At 37.3% G+C, this 17,964-nt stretch overlaps 1 protein-coding gene across 1 annotated transcript in view; it reads left to right on the top strand.

Moving 5' to 3' along the window:
• LOC121295569 (ras-related protein Rab-40B-like) overlaps positions 1 to 14,496 on the top strand; it is a 48,734-nt gene extending 34,238 nt beyond the window's left edge. Inside the window, exons 2-6 of the mRNA XM_041220354.1 lie at positions 1,037 to 1,097; positions 4,651 to 4,711; positions 9,202 to 9,279; positions 11,629 to 11,851; positions 13,489 to 14,496. Coding sequence (XP_041076288.1) covers positions 1,037 to 1,097; positions 4,651 to 4,711; positions 9,202 to 9,279; positions 11,629 to 11,851; positions 13,489 to 13,760 — 695 coding nt within the window. The 3' untranslated portion in view covers positions 13,761 to 14,496. The remainder of the gene's footprint in view (positions 1 to 1,036; positions 1,098 to 4,650; positions 4,712 to 9,201; positions 9,280 to 11,628; positions 11,852 to 13,488) is intronic.
• Positions 14,497 to 17,964: the final 3,468 nt, after the last annotated feature.

Here is a 17,964-nt window from a genome sequence, read left to right as displayed (position 1 = left end):
TTGAATCAATTGGATAGATCCCCCGTGTGACCTGTAGCACAGACAGTATCATTAATCTAAAGCGCTGTGTTAAAAAATCAGCATACAGTCTCCGCTCCATTTAAAGTAGATTTTTTCATGATTTGAACATCAGCTGCACGTACAATATTCAATGTCTGCATTTGAAAAACACTTATTTCTTTCCCTAACAGAAAAGAGGGTTTCTAATCTTTACCTTAAACAAAAAATCCTACTCTTTCACAAGCTGTGCTAAATTGTTGTGCTCATTTCCACGTTCAGCTTAATCTTGTCTCCAAGACCGAGCACTGTGTTTTGATGTAAATTTGGTCTCTTGATTTATGATCTTCTAAACAGGGATTCATTTTCTTGTCTTTTTGTTCAGTTTTGTCAATGCACTGTACAGTAGGTGTTATATAACACAGCAGTTAATCTAGCTGTAGACCACTAGTCCTGCCACTCTCCTAGCACCTGATCAGAGCCTTACTGCTCAGCTTCCTCCCAAAGCATGGTGAGAGTGAGCTCTAAGAATACCTGCATAGCAACATCTGTGAAGCACCATCACTAGATGGTAAAGCAGCTCAGTAGTAATGTAGGATACTTCAGCTAACATTGGTGAATCAGCCTATTAAAAATACAACCAGTGATTTTTAACATAGGCAGGAAGACTGTATGATCAGTGTTGGTAATTTCAATTCTAATTGCATTCAATTTTATTGCATAATTAAAGGTCTGTGTACACAAATATTTGATGAAATGTGAGCAAACAAAAAAATTGCATACAACCTTTTAAAATGTATGTCCGGTACTGTAATATCTTATTTCTTACATATCAAGTAAATATAAATTTGCAGTATATTCTGCACTACAGTGTGAAATCCTAACTGAAACATTACTGCACTGATTTGTCATGGAACTGATTGTTTAGTGCGGCTGTACAGGCTTTGTGTCTGATTCATTATGGTAAGGTTGTGGTATCAGATTCCTGTAATGCTATATATCTGACACTGCCTAACGCTTTCCTCTTTATCATTGACAGGGATTGATTGCAAGACCACAACCATTCTGCTGGACGGGCGGAGGGTAAAACTGCAGCTCTGGTAAGTTCAGGAGGCCAGGCGCGAGCTGGATCATGAAGTCCTCAAGAACACAGCTGAACCCCTGTTACTAGGGGTCAGAGACTACTGAAGTTTTTGTTTTGTTTTAATTTTACTTGGTTTAAGTAGATTTAGTTGGTCAATATTCAATCATTTACCTGAACACATTACATTTTCCTTTGGGATTATTTTTTTAACAGTTTGTTTGGCTCAATTTGCATAAACAACATGAATGTTGCATCTGTCTAAAAGTTTTGTTCAATGAGGATGCTAACAGATAATGTTTTTGATTTCAGTCTGGGGGTCTTAACATACAGTGTAGTAAAATACATACAATATGTTAGTTTCCCCCAACCAATGCTGTCAAATTTGACCACAGAGTCAACCGAGCAGCTGCAGTCAGCACTCGGTCAAACTGTCAGAGCTGCTGTCTTGATCTGTAAAAAGGAGATGCAGCCTCTATTGCAGGAATGCCATTTTCATAACATTCATTCATCATACGTGGGGGTGCCTTTTTTCACAAATGTTTGTGTTACGTTACTGTGTTTCAAACCTGTATATCGCACTGTATTTAGCATACTGTGTAACCGGCTGTAACCTAGATTCCTTTCTGTATTTTGGGAGCTCGTCCAAGTGCATTAAATTGGATGAGCTCCCTGATTTGTGTGGCATAAACCGATCAACCAGCAAACCCCAGTGTTCCAGCGCGCTCAGTTGTGGGACCTAACCTGGGCAGCCTGGCAGGGAACAGAGAGTGAGCGGCATGCTCCAAGTGCAGGAGTCTAGCAAGGCTGTTCAGATTGCTACATTGTGAAGTGGTAAGATGGGTGTGCCTGCAAGCAAGCTGGCAAGGAAATGGAAAGGGTGGTTTTGTTTTTTATCTGAGGGGGATTGATAGAAAAATAATGATCTGTGAATACAGTGCAATTGCAGTCCATTCATGAATTGTAATAACCCTAATCTTAATCCCATGCCTGCATATCCACACACACACACACACACACACACACACACACACACACACACACACACACACACACACACACACACACAGATTCATGGATGCAAAGTGTGCACTGTTGAAGGCACAAGCAGAAACATTTGTCTACATGACTTGATTCTTGCAAGTTTTACCTTATGTTTTTAACTGAGGGATTTGAAGTTATGGATGAATCATTTCAAATTTCGTCAGACCTGTTGTATAACAACCATTAAACAGAAAAGCTGTTATTTATACTGTTCTCAACAGATTCTGCACTAGCCAAGTTGTTATTCTTCCAGTAAGATGTAAGTAATCAAAATCTCATGTACTACTCCTAAAGTATTACCAGTGGCACCTCCATAGCGCTGATTGGGCTGAATGAATAAATAAAAGGCTGGCTCAGTTTCTATCCTTATATCAAGTGCATCACATATTGTTCTCACAGTAACTGATAGTTTAAAAATGTTTGTTTTAAAGTGAGAGTTTATCATATAATAGCCAAATGCAGTCTGCAATGCCTGTACGATACAAGTTTGGTGACAACTGGTGCAAAATCAAGACAGTTATCAAGTTCACCATGTAGAGTGTGACAGACAGACAGGCAGATGGACAGACGGACAGGATCAGCACATAAGGGTCCCTGTTTTTAAGGCCCTAATGAATCTGATTTTGTTGTCTTTTAGTTTGTAAGGCTTCTTTTAAATAACAGATATGTCCTCCTCGGAAATAAAATAAAAGGTTAACATTAGAGAACTACAACAATCTTTTGTCTTTGAGAAATGTTATTAGGAACAATACAGTATTGGCCAGTATTGCCAGCATGCGATAGGGTCAAATATTGTAAATAAACAGCATATGTTGTGTATGCAATGGATTACAAACAAAAAACAAAGAGAGGAATTACTGGTTTTCCCACTGCTAAAATCAGATGTAAACAGCTGCTTTTCATAAACTTTCAAAACCGATCCAAACACAGGGGCTTACTGTGTAACTGCAAGTACAGGGTTTTCAAAGCTAGATGGAAGGATTGAAACATAGGCAAACCCTTGGGATCACCTGTTAGAAGAACACGGACTATATTCAATTGATCTTAACAGTGGAGAATCTTAAATATTATTACAAATATTAAATATTAAAAGATTATAAAAGCAACTCATACATACTACCAGATACCTATTTTGTAATGATTTAAACAGTGGCAGGATTTAGATCCTCAGCCATTTAGATTCATTGAAAAGACTCCCACTTCTTTTCAAAGATCAGCTGCCTATAAATTTTCATTTATCGTTAAGTCTGTTGTAAAAGACACTGAGCCCTTGTTCTTGAATGGCTTTCTTGAAGTTGTAGTTGGCATGTATCTATTTAAGCCTGGAATTTATGTTCCTGAGGTCGTACCAGTTCACAAAAATATGTGCCTGAGCTCATCTACATTCATGAACATTATCACTGTAAGGTTTTACAAGTCATAGGTCCTGAAATACTAAAACACTCACCTCCTGTAACATAAACTGATGGGTCTGTGTGGTTTATTGGGAGTGAATCAGCCACCCCAGCTGCTTTGTCTTCATTGCAGCACATAAAGAAACATATAGAGAGATCACGCAGTGGAATATGTAGCTTGCTCCTGTAGCAGTGTAAACCAAGCTATTAAAGCACAGCTCATTCATCTCTGTGCTCCTGGGTACTGATCCAGGCATCTAGGGTAGAACAAGAACAACAATTTTTTTTTTTTTTTTATAAACCAAAGCCTGTGAACGTAGCTTCCCAAGGAACCACTGTGTATGGCTAGGTGACGCTGGCAGAGTGAGAATATTTCAAGTTTTATTTTTTTGTTTTGATTGCTGGCAGTCTGGGAATATATTTCTGAGCAAAGAACAACGTACTGTAAAAAAAAAAAAAAAAAAAAAAGGTTTTATTGCATGAGATTATTGCATTGCAAAACATCTTGTTTCTGTTGGTGTAAATATTGCTTGAAATGAAATGCAAATCTGAATATCTCTAACAGGCAGTGGTTGAAATTGTTCGATTGTAGATTAAAGAATAATCGTTCTAATAATTATATGATTTTAATTTAAACAACTTAGTTGTGTAAATAGTAAAATACGTCTGACTCTTATCAAAAGATGATTAACAGTAAGTGACATTACTTGGCCAATCTAAGTTTCCAGAGGAGAGACCAGGTCAACTGTACAGCTTATATAAAAAGACCAGGCAGTGTGAAGAGCCCTTGACTGTATGGTGTCAGTGCAGCTGTTTTGTTTAGATCTCTTTGATGGGGAATGTGATAGCGATTTTGATTTTTAAAAGCCAGAACTGCAGATCAAGTCCCTCTGTTGAACCTGAAACTAGTACAAAAGGTAGCGGATGTTAAGGGATTCACAGTTGATCCCTTCCCTTGTTATTCTAAGCCCAGTGTTACTTTTTGGCAGTGCTTCAGGGGTTTTATGAGGTGAAGGGAGTGGACTGAGAGAATAATAATGTCTGGTAGCTGTAGCTCATCTGGAAGCACGTTCACACATTGATTGGACTCAGGTTGAATAGCTGAATTTCCATGCTTTCTTTTGTGTCTTTTAGGGACACATCTGGCCAGGGGAGGTTCTGCACGATATTCCGCTCCTACTCTAGAGGTGCCCAGGTAAGGAACTGTTTTATTATAAAATAAATAAATAAAATCTGTTTGTTGACAGAGCCAGCGCCATCTTGTGATCTACCACTTTGAATCATGGCACTTACTAATATAAAGACACTATGGCCCACGTATGACTCTTGCAGGCAACAGTTCCTGAACCCATGATCACAGCACCTTGACACAGATTTATAAAGAAAATAAAACATATTTGAACAGTTGCAATAAGAACCAAAACAGTCATACAAAGGTAAAGTGGTATTAAAAACAAAAAAATAAATGACATTTGAAGCTACCTTCTCTTTTAATTATATTTTAATTGTGACTTGTGTTCAGCTCTATTGATTAGACCCCTATGTTTGGATAATACTGTAATAGGTTTTATATGTAATTAAAATTCAAGTATTGGTTAAGTGTTATATAATGTATGTGATATTTGACACTTAAAGGATAGCTAGAAAGTATGTGTCACACAGATATTAATACCAAAGCCAGCCTGAGCAATAAAACCCCACCTGTACTGTAGAGCATCCTGTGGAAAAAATAACTGTTTGACGGCTGGGGGCATTTAATATTTCAAAAGAAAACAGTTGTGTGGCTGTGTGCCCATATAACAGTACATTTTAACAAAACACACGGAAACCTTTGCCATTTGTAAGTCCTAGGAACTCATGATTCCTACTGCGTCTAATTGACTTTACCATCAGAAAAACACAGAGTTGCCGTAACTATGGTTTGATTTCGCTTTCATAACTGTACAAAATCAACCATGCTATCAGTATATACGTACAAAGCAGTGGCCTCTGAATAAAAACATACCAAATGCAGCCAATGTGCAGATTGTCCCCTGACTGCTATTTAACTGTGCAGTGCTTGTGGTGTTTGTTGTCTTCAGTGAGCTTTACAGACTTAAAGTTCCAGAAGAAAAGACAAAGCCCATAATTGCAGCATGTCAGAATCTCACTGCTATATCTGTACCCGCATTCCATGAGCTCATCTGTTATTCATGAGCAACATGTCCATGGAGAGCACACTGCACCAGCACTAATTCAGCTGCCTAGCACAGCCACCTGTGGCATTTAAAGCGCCTCCCTAAGAATATTTATCTTTGATTACATACTCTCATTGTTTAGCTTGGTTGACAATGTTATTTTACACCACAGACAATGAGCTGTCCTTTTTTGTGTTCAGAGCAAATTAGTAATTTGCTATATGATCATACTTTTTGTAAGGTAATTAAATGGCAGACAGGTTTTACTTTTTGTTGTATACTGTTGATTAGTCTGTTTACCTCATTTGTGCAGCTGCTCTGGGCTTTAGTCTAGTGGCAGAATATCTCATAAAAGCTGCAATACCCAATATCTTCATATATTACTGTTTAGATCTGATGTAATGCATTGTGCCTTTCACCCCAAGGTTGCTTTGTGTAAATATGTTAGTCACACAATGGCTACTTCAGCCAATAATACAGTTAAAACTCACATTCCCTTTGGGTCCCCCAGCCAAAATTGACAACTTGACACAACAGGATTCGAACCAGCAAGCTCGGCTCCTGATCATATGAAATGCAACGTCTTCTGTCTTCGTAAACTATTACAGCACCAGGCTTTAAATAGCTTTATTCTCAAAACATAAAAATGGACATGACTTTGCATGGATGTCTTTAATTACTGCCTCCTCCAGTGCAAGTAGTGGTAATTTAGATCATGTAAATACACTTACGCTTAGATAAATACTATTTTTAGAACCGCACCACACTTTGTAAGTGGCAGCATTTTAACAGTGCTTTATTAAATTCTAGCATGATAGCAAGATGTTTCATCTTGGAATAGCTGGATCATTTCTACTTGGGATTTGATATGAAGCACAAGGCTTGTTTGTTGCAGTGTAACAGAAGGACAGTTTGGATGTGTGGGAACAGGGAAGGCATTCAGGGACCACTGGCATCACTTCAGACACCTCCATAGATCTTCATATAGACACAGTTTAATATGCAAATAGAAAAGGTGCTTGGTTTCAAACAGTAACCTTACAAACTGGTGTAACTGTACCTGGGGAAAACAACCTTCAAACATTTCAATAAAAATCTAAATTATCTGATTCACTTTGACAAGCCAGTTCTTGAAGCAGAGAGATAACAGTGCTCCATATTGCTTAGCTGCGCTGAGGTCAAAACAATATTTGTAAACTTTAGTCTTAAACTGTGTTTTCAGTGACTGCCTTTTGGGGTGCAGTGTACACAAGTAAAGGCTGGCAAAAGTTAGATACCATTAATATTATATAAAGTAGTCTCAAAAGTAAGTCAATACAGTACACTAGAGGGCAAGTTTTGGTCAATTGTTCTGGTAGACTGAATGTTTTTTTTTTTTTTGTAAATGTAGGTATAGTGCAGAGCTTTGGGGCAATAGCATCTGTCATCTCATTTAAGAACAAGTTTCATCTGTGAGAGGTGGTAGTGATTAATAGGGAGCGATGAGATTGAGAGCAGACCCTTTAGGGGGGCATGGTATCATCAATCAGGTTTTTCCAGAGGGACATGCAATGACAGCTACTGCAGGAGCCAAAGATCCACTGCAAATGGATGGGCTGTGTGCTGTCCAGTGATTTAGCGAAGTAGGTTAAACTGATACCTTCTCCTTAAAACTCATCATAAATCAGTTATTATCACTCACACACTTAGGGTTATTACAGAGAGGAATGCCCTCTTTCTTTCACCCACAGGTTTGAAATGATTTTTACTTTACTATTATAAGGGACTGCAGCTCTGTCTTTCCTCATTTCAAATCGCTGAAGAACCACCTGCTAACTGTACTGACTTAAAAAACCCAAATTTCTTCCCAGTCTTCTTCTTATACCAGTAAACTACAGTAATGCATGCTCAGTTTGTTTGGCATTCTGTCGGATTTTTAAATAAATAGTACAACAGGGCGATGTGTTTTGCAAAGGGATATGTATGCTACCAAGTTTCCTGCCTAGGCAGCAGTTTTTACAAAGCCTGTTTAGTGAGAAAATTCCACTTAGTTTATTCATCACAGACACAGTCTCTTCCACCAAAAAAATAACCTTACATAGCTTTTTAAAAGCAGCTGGATTTTATCTTTAATTTCATATTCCTTATTGCCCTCATGCTGAAAAGCACTGCCTATTTGCCAATTCACCCAGGAATTGAAGAAGAAGAATACATTATGTATTTACTTCATCAGGGTTTAAGGTAACGTCCCGTTTCTTATTTTCTACTAAAAATAAAGGAGAATTAGCTACTACCAAACATTAAAGTCAGTAATCCCAGCCTGTCTTTAACAGCTGTGCTCAAACTGATGATTAGGAGGGGTTTTATTTTAAAATCTGGTGCCTTAATGCTTTTAGTGATGAATGTCTCCCAAAGGCTCCCGCACTCCAGTGATGGCTGTCATGGAAAATGTCAATGGGTGTGTTAATGGCTTTCCTTGTTCAATAGAAACAGGAAGGTGTAGATTAACAGGTTAAACAATGGAATTGGGACTATTAATCCTGTCAGTGACCCAAGGAGGTGTTGACACGATTATACTGTTCCATTTTCTTTCTGTAGTCCCCCGTGCACAACTGTGTGATCTGTTTCCAGTGTTCTTTTCTGTTTTTATATTATTACAGACAGTTCAGACAGTAATGTAGAAGTATGAGATTGGGGTGGCTTTTATGAAGACCCTGAACAGTTGAGGGCACTAAGCATTTTTGTCTTCCTCTCGAGCATTAAACTCAAAAATGACAGCGTGTCACAGTTACTCATTGATATACCCAATAAATTACTAGGTTTTGGTTAATATTTTATTTTTACCTGACTTTTGTTCTGTGTGTTTCTGTAGCATTAAAAGGTGAGAAATGTGACTTTTTTAATTCAATATCAGTCATTGAAAACATGCACCTACTTTGCCAGTTTGTGATTTTTCATTCATCTTAAAGCCAAATCTAAACCTTGGTAGAAAATGTCAAATCTGTCAACGCAACGATCAACACACAGAAATTCTTCTAGCAGTTTTAGAAAGATCGAAATCTGACAAAAATAATTGATTCCCATTAGCTGAATGTTATATTGTATAATTACCAGGCTGCCTACAATAGAACACATCTGATTTATTTAGCAAAAAAAAAAAAGAAACATTGCTGATATATCGCTACTTGCAGAGAAAAGTATAAATCATTCATACAGATTTAATAAATTGTTTGAGCTTTTTCCAGTCTGCTGAAAAGAGGTAGAACTATAACTTGACTTCTGAAAGCGAGGATAAATACAAATTATTTCAGATTTTCAGGATAAGCCTGTTTGTGTATAAAAATTAGGTTGTGGAGTTTTAAAGCCATTTTTAGCTGCAGGCATTTATAGAAAATTACTTTGCATTATGCATTTTGGTTGCAGCTTTTTAGCTTCCTTACATACAGTTGTTATGTGGCTTGGCCAAAATGGCTTGTGATTATCAAATAAAAGTAGCCGATCTTTATATCCTGTGTCTATTTCTTGACAGGGCGTGATCCTGGTTTATGACATCACCAATCGCTGGTCATTTGACGGTATTGACAGGTGGATCAAGGAGATTGATGAGGTAGGTTATTAGGAGTAGAGTTACCGGCGCTGAGTGAAAAGAGAAGTCGGCCCATTACAAACACTGTAAGATGTAAGACATGGTAAATAAATAAAAAAGAAAGTGCCTTAATGGGAATGTGAGTAATTATGGGGAAATGTAGAGCGTGTGAGTGTGGCGGGTAATGCCATCCAGCATTCGGTCAGAATAGTGCACTGAAGATAAAACACAAGGAAGAAAGAATAAAAATAAATTTAAAAAGCTGACACAAGAAGCCATGGGTAAATTTAAACACAGCAGGCACCAGTGAACTCAAACCTTGTGCTGTTTTCTCAGGATTCATAAAGGTTACATGCTGGATGTAAGTTTAGGTTAACCAAATATTGTGTTCAATAAAAAATATAGATATAAAGAAATAATTGTATTACTTTGATGTAAGCTGGACATTGACATAAAAACATAGCAAAGCTAAACATAGTGGAAGCATGGTAAAGCACAGTCAAACACGTTTCATTACTGGGCACTAACACTAGCTATTGTAGAGAAGACATCAGCTATAAAAACAAACAAACAAACAAACATTGTTATTCTATTAAATTTGAACGTCAGTATTATGTCATCAGATTTTCTGATTAAGGAGACCTTTATTTTGATTCCACTATTCCTATGCTTCACGTTAGCCAACACATGTGGAATTTAGAAAGCTTTCGTGCTGGAAAAATATGAGACTTGGCTGGAAAAGAACATTGTATATAATGGACAATATTGGCCGACATGGTTTATGAAATAAGATATCTTCACTCTTCCAACCCAGAGCTACAGTGTCGGAAGACAGCATGTCTTACAGGCAAGCCCGCAGGCTCCCAGCCAGTCTACAGGGGTCACTGGTGCATGGGTGAGCTGAGGACACCCTAAGCCCTCCCCCCACGGGTGGTGCTCAGAGCCCCCGTCCACGATCGGCAGTGGAATAGACTGGACTTGAACCGGTGACCTCCAGGCTGTATGGCGCATCCTGCACTTCGCGCGGAGTGCCTTTACCTCACTTTAATAATGGCCTGAAAGCCCACTTGGAAGAACAGTGTTACTGTATCTTAGTTACAAAAATAATAAAACAAGAAATACAAGGCAGCAGGGTTTAGAATGACTTTTAAGATTAATGCCTTTTAAAGTTAATGATTGGGATTTATTTGAAAACCAATGAAAAATCTTGTAAAACAGGACTGGAAAAAATGAGCTTGAAGCAAACTGTTGCCAGGGGTGTACAATATAATTTGGATTAGATATTGGAGACTTCTCATACATCATATTACATGGTCAAATAGTTTTTTTGGTTTATTTTCCTTTTTCAAACCACTTGTAATTTCAAGCTTTCTTCATTTGGGCTTATGTGTTCTGAACGCAGGGCTTTAGAGTAATCAAAGTAAATAGTGTATGGCACTTATTCAGGTTTATTCAACCCTTGTCATTTTGGTTGTGTGTGTTATGTAAAGGAATATAAAAGCCATATATGTCCTCCATGGGAATCCCACTATCTAAAATGTCAAATCAGCAGCAGTCACACCCTGAAACAATTTTCTTCTTGCACCACATCAGAAGAACTTTGAAAATGTGACTTGTATGTGTACGTTTCTTTTAGTTTTCCCCCTGCTCAGACTTACACATACTGTGTAATTAAACACGTTGCATAGTGGGAATGTGTTGCCTCATTACACAGGGGGAACCCGATATACTACTGAATTGTCAGAAATGGCCATGTCCTCTTTATACAAGTTGCTTTAGATATTATTCTTCAATCTCTCAAGTAGATAGAATGTAGTTTCTGTTTTTGTTTTTACTCTGTTCTTATTTTGTTTAACAGCTGATAATCTAAAAATACCTGCATCGATAGGCTTAATGATTTCAGTGCTGTAACAATGTAAAGAAAGACTTCGGATCCATTAGTTGCTGTGATGAATCACTGCAACCTCCACTTTAATCATCAAAGTTTAATACCAAGAATAGTTCAACATGGGGCTAGTCTAGTGAGGAAATATTTTAATAATAATAAAGAACAAAACACAGTTTAGCTACCAATGTACTGCACATATGTAAGAATTCAGATATAATTCCACATGAAAAATTGTATCATGACCTACTGAAGTAATCCCTCTTTCATGATTAATTCCACATGTATTTATATGAGCAGACACCTATAGCAAGTCAGTGGTCATATGCTGACTGTCTGAAAACAGCTCCATAATACAACCTACCTGAGACCCTAAGGTGCTCCACTGTCTGCCAGCAGAGGAATACAAAACCTAAAACTGATTTTAATTAGTCTAAATAGAGGACTTTTGCAACTGTGCCATTTTCCTTTTGTTATCCTCCCAGCATGCACCGGGTGTTCCTAAGATCCTGGTGGGGAATCGTCTTCACCTGGCCTTCAAGAGACAGGTGACTACAGAGCAGGCCCAGGTCTACGCAGAGCGCCTTGGCATCACCTTCTTCGAGGTGAGCCCTCTGTGTAACTTCAACATCACCGAGTCCTTCACAGAGCTGGCCCGGATCGTGCTGATGAGGCACGGGATGGAGAGGCTGTGGAGGCCCAACAAAGGTATGCTGAATGTTCCGTCCTTTGTGTATGCTGAATGTTCCGTCCTACTAACAGTGTCAAAAGGGCTCCTCATTAGTTCATGTTTCCTGTACAGCATAAGTGAAAAAGATAAAACATATTGATGGGACTGGAGGAGAGAATATAGTTCAGAGACGTTAAATATTTATCCTCAAGGCATGTCTGCATTGGCAGCTGTAATTGTGGAAATGAATGTGACAGCTTCTATGCCAGTACCGTAAAGACTGTTTTTTCTTCCACACAAAGGGAATGGTGTCTAGAATTTGAATCCTCTTGTGATTCAAAGGCAATTCCATAATTACACATCCTTTTAAGATCTGTTCTTTTGTAATTCTAATCCTTCGAAAGTGTTTTTGTTTGACATTCTGCACAGCTATTTCACTGCCTATTTTAAAACTGTGTTTGGCTTATTTACAAACGGTACAGAGATGTAGCATAAAGGGAAAACCTAATCTGCATGATAAAAATACAATGGGCCGATTTTTTCAAGGTCTTTACGCTGAAATGCAGTCTGTACCATTTTTTGGGAAAAGACCCACCCATCGTTCATTTTGAAATGTGGTAACAAAAACATAGTCATACCTTTGAGAAACATTCCGAGTGGTTTGTTACTATTTTCAACCTTCAAGCCAACCTAACCAAATAAAAGCACTGGTTAGATTATAACCACCATCGCGTTCATATTGAAATCGGAATCAAATCATCATTTATATGTATTTGCTTTATCGTCAAGTTTTTCTACTTTTATAAATAGAATTTGTATGTGTGTGTGTGTGTGTGTGTGTGTGTGTGTGTGTGTGTGTATATATATATATATTATATATATTTTTTAATACTGTTTTCTTATAGAGAAAGGCAGTCAAAAGAGTATGTTATATTATTGAACCAGTTAAAGTATATGCTATTTACAGTTACTGGAAAGAAAATGATGAAGTTGGCCACTTTATCAAGGGTTCTGACTAAGTGTTCATGACTTGGCTTATGGTTTAGTTCCCTCCTTGCTGGATGGCTTATTTAAATGTCTAAGTAAATAATAACAGCAGTGTTAACAATGATTTAGCTCAATTGAACCTAAAGTTGCATTTGCATGGCAACTAAAATAAAAGAACAGGTGTTGTTGTCATAGTACTGCCACCAAGTGGTAAATGAAGAAAGTGAACGTTGTTGTTTACTGAGAGGTTTTTTTTTATTTCTTCTTATAGGGTAAACTTTAATATGTAAACCGTTTAAGTGATGTATTTTACTATAGGATCATTTTACTATTAATGGGGAAATGGCACCACATTGTCACACCATATAAAGGTTTTTAAATTCTCAAAGCACTATAGAAAGGAGCATAACAAGTTACATCAGCAGAGTTGTGCCAAAGTTATTACGATAGTTTTGGCAAATCACCAGACTGGTGTTTTATGTCCATCTCGGTGTTACTATTGCTTTACCTATAGCAGGATAAAATACACATAGGCATGTCTATGAATATAGTAGACTTAAGGGTAATACCATATCACTTGGCTTTTGTAGCATCGTGGTGGTAATATCTATTTCAAAAAGATAACCTAACATACAACGGGCGCTTTTTGTATCATACTTGTTTATTTTTTTTCCTGATTCTCTCCTAGTGTTGAGCCTTCAGGACCTCTGCTGTCGATCCATAGTGTCCTGCACCCCTGTTCATCTGGTGGACAAGCTTCCTCTCCCTGTTGCCTTAAAAAGCCACCTGAAGTCTTTCTCCATGGCCAACGGGCTGAATGCCAGGATGATGCACGGACGCTCGTATTCCCTCACCGCCAGCAGCGGCAACAAGAGGAACAGCCTGAAGAAGCCCAAAATGATTGGTCCTCCACAGAGCCCGTCACAGAGCTGTGCCAGGAACAGCTGCAAGATCTCCTAGCCCCGCCCCCAGCAATAACCGCAGGGAGTTACTGACTGAAACCCCTTTTCATTCAAGGACTCCCAGAAGTTATTCACTACTGGGCTTCTTGGAAAGGAGATGAAATATTAATGACGAATGTTGGGATCTTTTTCTGGGTTCACTCAGATTAATGTTGCTGCTAGATCAATGTTGTAGGTTAGGGACAACAATGCACTATAATGGTGTGCAAATGTAATTCTTAATTAAAAATAAATACGACAGGTTTTTTTTTTTTTTTTTTTTTAAATCATGGAAATAAGGGATTGTGTGTAATCAAACTATTTAAATGTTGGTGGGAGTTGGTATTTCGATGCAATATAACTATTGTAAAGTAACTACATAAAGTTTGCTGACCCATGAAATGGATTTTCATTTAAGCCTGTTTCAAGTAATCCTTGGAATCTCACAGGCACCAATTAAAGGAAGCTGCAGAAACCTGTACATACATTTATATACAGAAAAATCAGCTTTTGTGTGTATTTAATATATATTATGTTATTTGATACTTTTGTGCTTTTATTGCTTGGTTTGTATCATATATTATTTAATTTTTTTTAAGTGTAAAGGGATAGGGATTGCAAAGAGGAAGGAAGATGCCAAAGATGTCGGTGGTAAAGCAAAGAGATGTCGGAGCAACGAACAAAAGTGTTTTTACAAAGTTTTTTTTGTAAATTATGAGCACTATTATTTCCAATAAAGGTTTCAAACAAGAAAAGACTTCTTTACTCCTCTGTCTACATTAATTTTCAGTTTCATTCTATAGAGCACATTGGAAAAGGTTTCACATTCTCATATTCTGCAGTGACCCCTATGATTGCACGATGATGTTCATTCACTTTGTTTTTCTTACAGATTTCCCCAGCATTAATCACAAACCCCTTATATTACCAGTATGGTAAATTGTGATAAATGTTTCTAATCATTAGTAAATGACCAATTGTTTTCCACTGCACTTCAATACTTTACTATAATAAGTTCAGCTGTTAATAGTTCCCTTGTTCCTTAGCAAGGTTTTGGCAACTGGCTATATATTTTTGTAGATTTTAAACGAGTTAAACAACTGAAGCACAACATTTTTAAATATCAAGACAAGAGAAAGTTGCAAAGAAATCAGAATATTACTAAAACACATTGTACCCTAATGGCATACCTCAGGTTGCACTACCATTCATATCAGTGCAGAAAATTGCTTGAAGATTTAAAATCAGAACCGAGGAAAACATGGTACAAAGCTCTGCAAATACCAGCACTGAAATATATTCCACACAAAGGGCCTGATTTTGGTAACTGTAAATCTACATTAATTAAGCTCTTAAACCAAAAAAGTGATTTTTGTATTTACTTTGGCAATGTGTCTGAGCCAAACGGAGCATCCGATACAAGTAAAAAAATGCAAAAGCAAATTTATTCATTAGAAATTGATATGCGGTAAGTGAGTAACTCAAAATTCACTTTCTAAGTTTTGAAAATCAGCCCCAAAACTATACATCCTTACTATAACTTCAATAGTTTATGAATGTCACCACAGCGGCAGCCCCTCGATAAAAAAAAAAATACCCCCTATTATAAAAACAATCAGGTATACTGCACTGAGCATAATAATAATCATGTATTATTATAATTATTATTATAAAGGCAATATTGAACTAGAAACTACAAACAGCCCATAGAGTTGCGCGTGCTGTCTTTAATAATAAATGATATTCTGCCTGCAGGTTGTGCTTCTATTTTGACTGATATCCTACAAAAGTCCTGATGTGAACGCTTGCCGATGTCAAGTGCAGGCCTCCAAGTGTGAAGACTTGATTCAGAGAAGTTATTTAATTTACTAAGCACTGTGACCGGTCCCCATGAACAACAGGGCTATCATTCCTCAAGATGACAGGATTTTAATAGAAAAGGTTGACTGCAGTAAATAATAGGCCACACAATAGCGTGCAGTCTTTGTACACAACAGGTCATTGACAAACGCTACAGAAAGAGACACACTCTTTTCATGGAATTACATATTTAGGTCCAGTGCAAGTGTATTGAACTCCTAAACACAAGCATAATTACACTTTACCCTTTCATCTCCAAGCAGGACTGTGGACCCTGCTCATAAAACTTTAACTAGAGTTTTACTTAAAGTTTTTAAAACTTGTGTTAATTATTAAATAGTGTTTTGCTTTCATGGAATGTTTACTACCAGAATACTTTAACAAATACTGTAAAAGGAGAAATGTCTAATAACCAACTGAGGACATTTTTGCTGCAGGAAATGTTTTTGGCCTATTAAGTTGGACCCCTTACCAGGTGATCTTCAGTGGAATGCTGTGACACTAAAATTGCTATGAAATAGGCTGTTTGGAATGTTATGGTTTGCTAATTATTTTGTTAGGGTAATGCACTGGTATTATAATTGTATCTTCCAGGAAGCTTGACAGCAAAAATTATTTAAAAAAAAATGATGTAACTGAAATGTAACTAAAATCTGAGTTCCGGTTTTCATTGGATTCACTTCTCTCTTTGGGTGACCACAGAACAGCACTGTGCTTCTGGAGAACACCAGCCAGTCTTCTTATATTCCCAACTAATAAACAAGAGAGAAAGACATGAACTGTTTAGCAACGGTGGCTGTGTTTCCATAAGCAGTAGCCAAAAACGCCTTTTTCATAATCTCATGCATTCAGCGGTAAGCAAGATGAAATTATGACACTACAAAGTTCTTTTCAAGACAAAACTCTTGAAGTGGTGATTGAGGTTAAATTCTACCACATTTAAACTTATCACTTATGTAAATCCTTGAAAGCTGCTAGTACTCTATTGCAGAGAGGAGTTGAACAAATAATGCCAGCCAGGATATCTAAGACAAGGGGGCGGGTTTGTTTACTTTAGGTTACACACAATTAATGCAGGTCATACGCATGGTTGACAGGTGAGCATTGCTGGAAGGACCAAATGCATGTTTTCCTTTGTCAATGGAAGTCCACAGCAGGCTTGGCCTAGCTTCGTTAAGTCAATAGAGACTTGACAGCTCAAACAGCATTGCAAGTCGTTGTTTCCATGCACTTTCATTATTGTGCGCACAAATTCTAAAAATCCAATATGTGCTCTGGAGTCAATGTAACAGGCCTAAAGCAACTTTCAATCCCCCATGAGTTATTTAATGCAAGCAGTTATATCAGAGGAGTCCGACCTTGAGGACCAGGGAGTTCACAGTCAAATAATTACTTTAACAAAATATAAAAACTGTGAAACTTGCTTTTTAATGTTTATTCCACGTTTTCACATCTGCCTTCATATTTTACACACTGTATTGTAAACATTCATTAACCTTCTGAAAAGCCCAGAAACTGCTAGTGACCAGCAAGAGTTTGGGATTGGGGTGCTAAACCAGCATAACCAGCTCTTCAACCAGCAGTGCAGTATCTTAAATTATCAAGTCATTGTAACAATTTCCAACAGGCTAGACACACTTAAATATTTTCTGAGGGTTAAAAAAAAAACAAAAAAAAACATTGGAACTCCTTTAGCTGTGATATTTATGTTACACAAATTTGCTGCATTTTTTAATATGTATGGTATGTGCAGGTAACACTCCATTGGGTTGTATTGTGCAAAGACACCCTGCAGGTCCAATGTAGCAGCCGCAGATGGAATGTTCGATGTGTAAATTACACTGCAGCCTCTTTGAGGCGCCGAACAATGTGAAACTTTGCAAACCATCCCTCGTCTCATTGTTAATAAACCGTGAAAATACTGCCATGGATAAAAAAAAAAAAAAAAAAAAAAAAAAAAAAAAAACAGTTATATAAACTACTTTACTCTGAAGGCTACTGCAAGAAAATAATGATCCATTCCTACAGCTTAGTACAGAACTAGAAGTCTTGAAACTACTCCAATATCCTACATATTGCTGTATACCTTTGCAATGTAGTTAATATTAATATAATAACGTGCAAACGTGTATCATTATGCATTGCACTGGATAGACCTGGGAAACATATTCATATTTGAGATTTAATTGATAAATATCAAATATTGTCCACAAACAAATATTTATTTGTAGATATTTTAATATAAAACTAAATAGGTATTTCATATAAAACGTAAAGAACCAAACAGCCGCTCTGCATGTTCGAAAAGGGGACTCAAGACCCCAGAACCCGCAAGTCAGGCTGTGTTTGATTGCTCTGTTGAT

This window comes from Polyodon spathula, chromosome 20, assembly GCF_017654505.1.
Source record: "Polyodon spathula isolate WHYD16114869_AA chromosome 20, ASM1765450v1, whole genome shotgun sequence".
Lineage (NCBI taxonomy): Eukaryota > Metazoa > Chordata > Actinopteri > Acipenseriformes > Polyodontidae > Polyodon > Polyodon spathula.
This window is presented reverse-complemented; position numbering and strand designations above follow the sequence as displayed.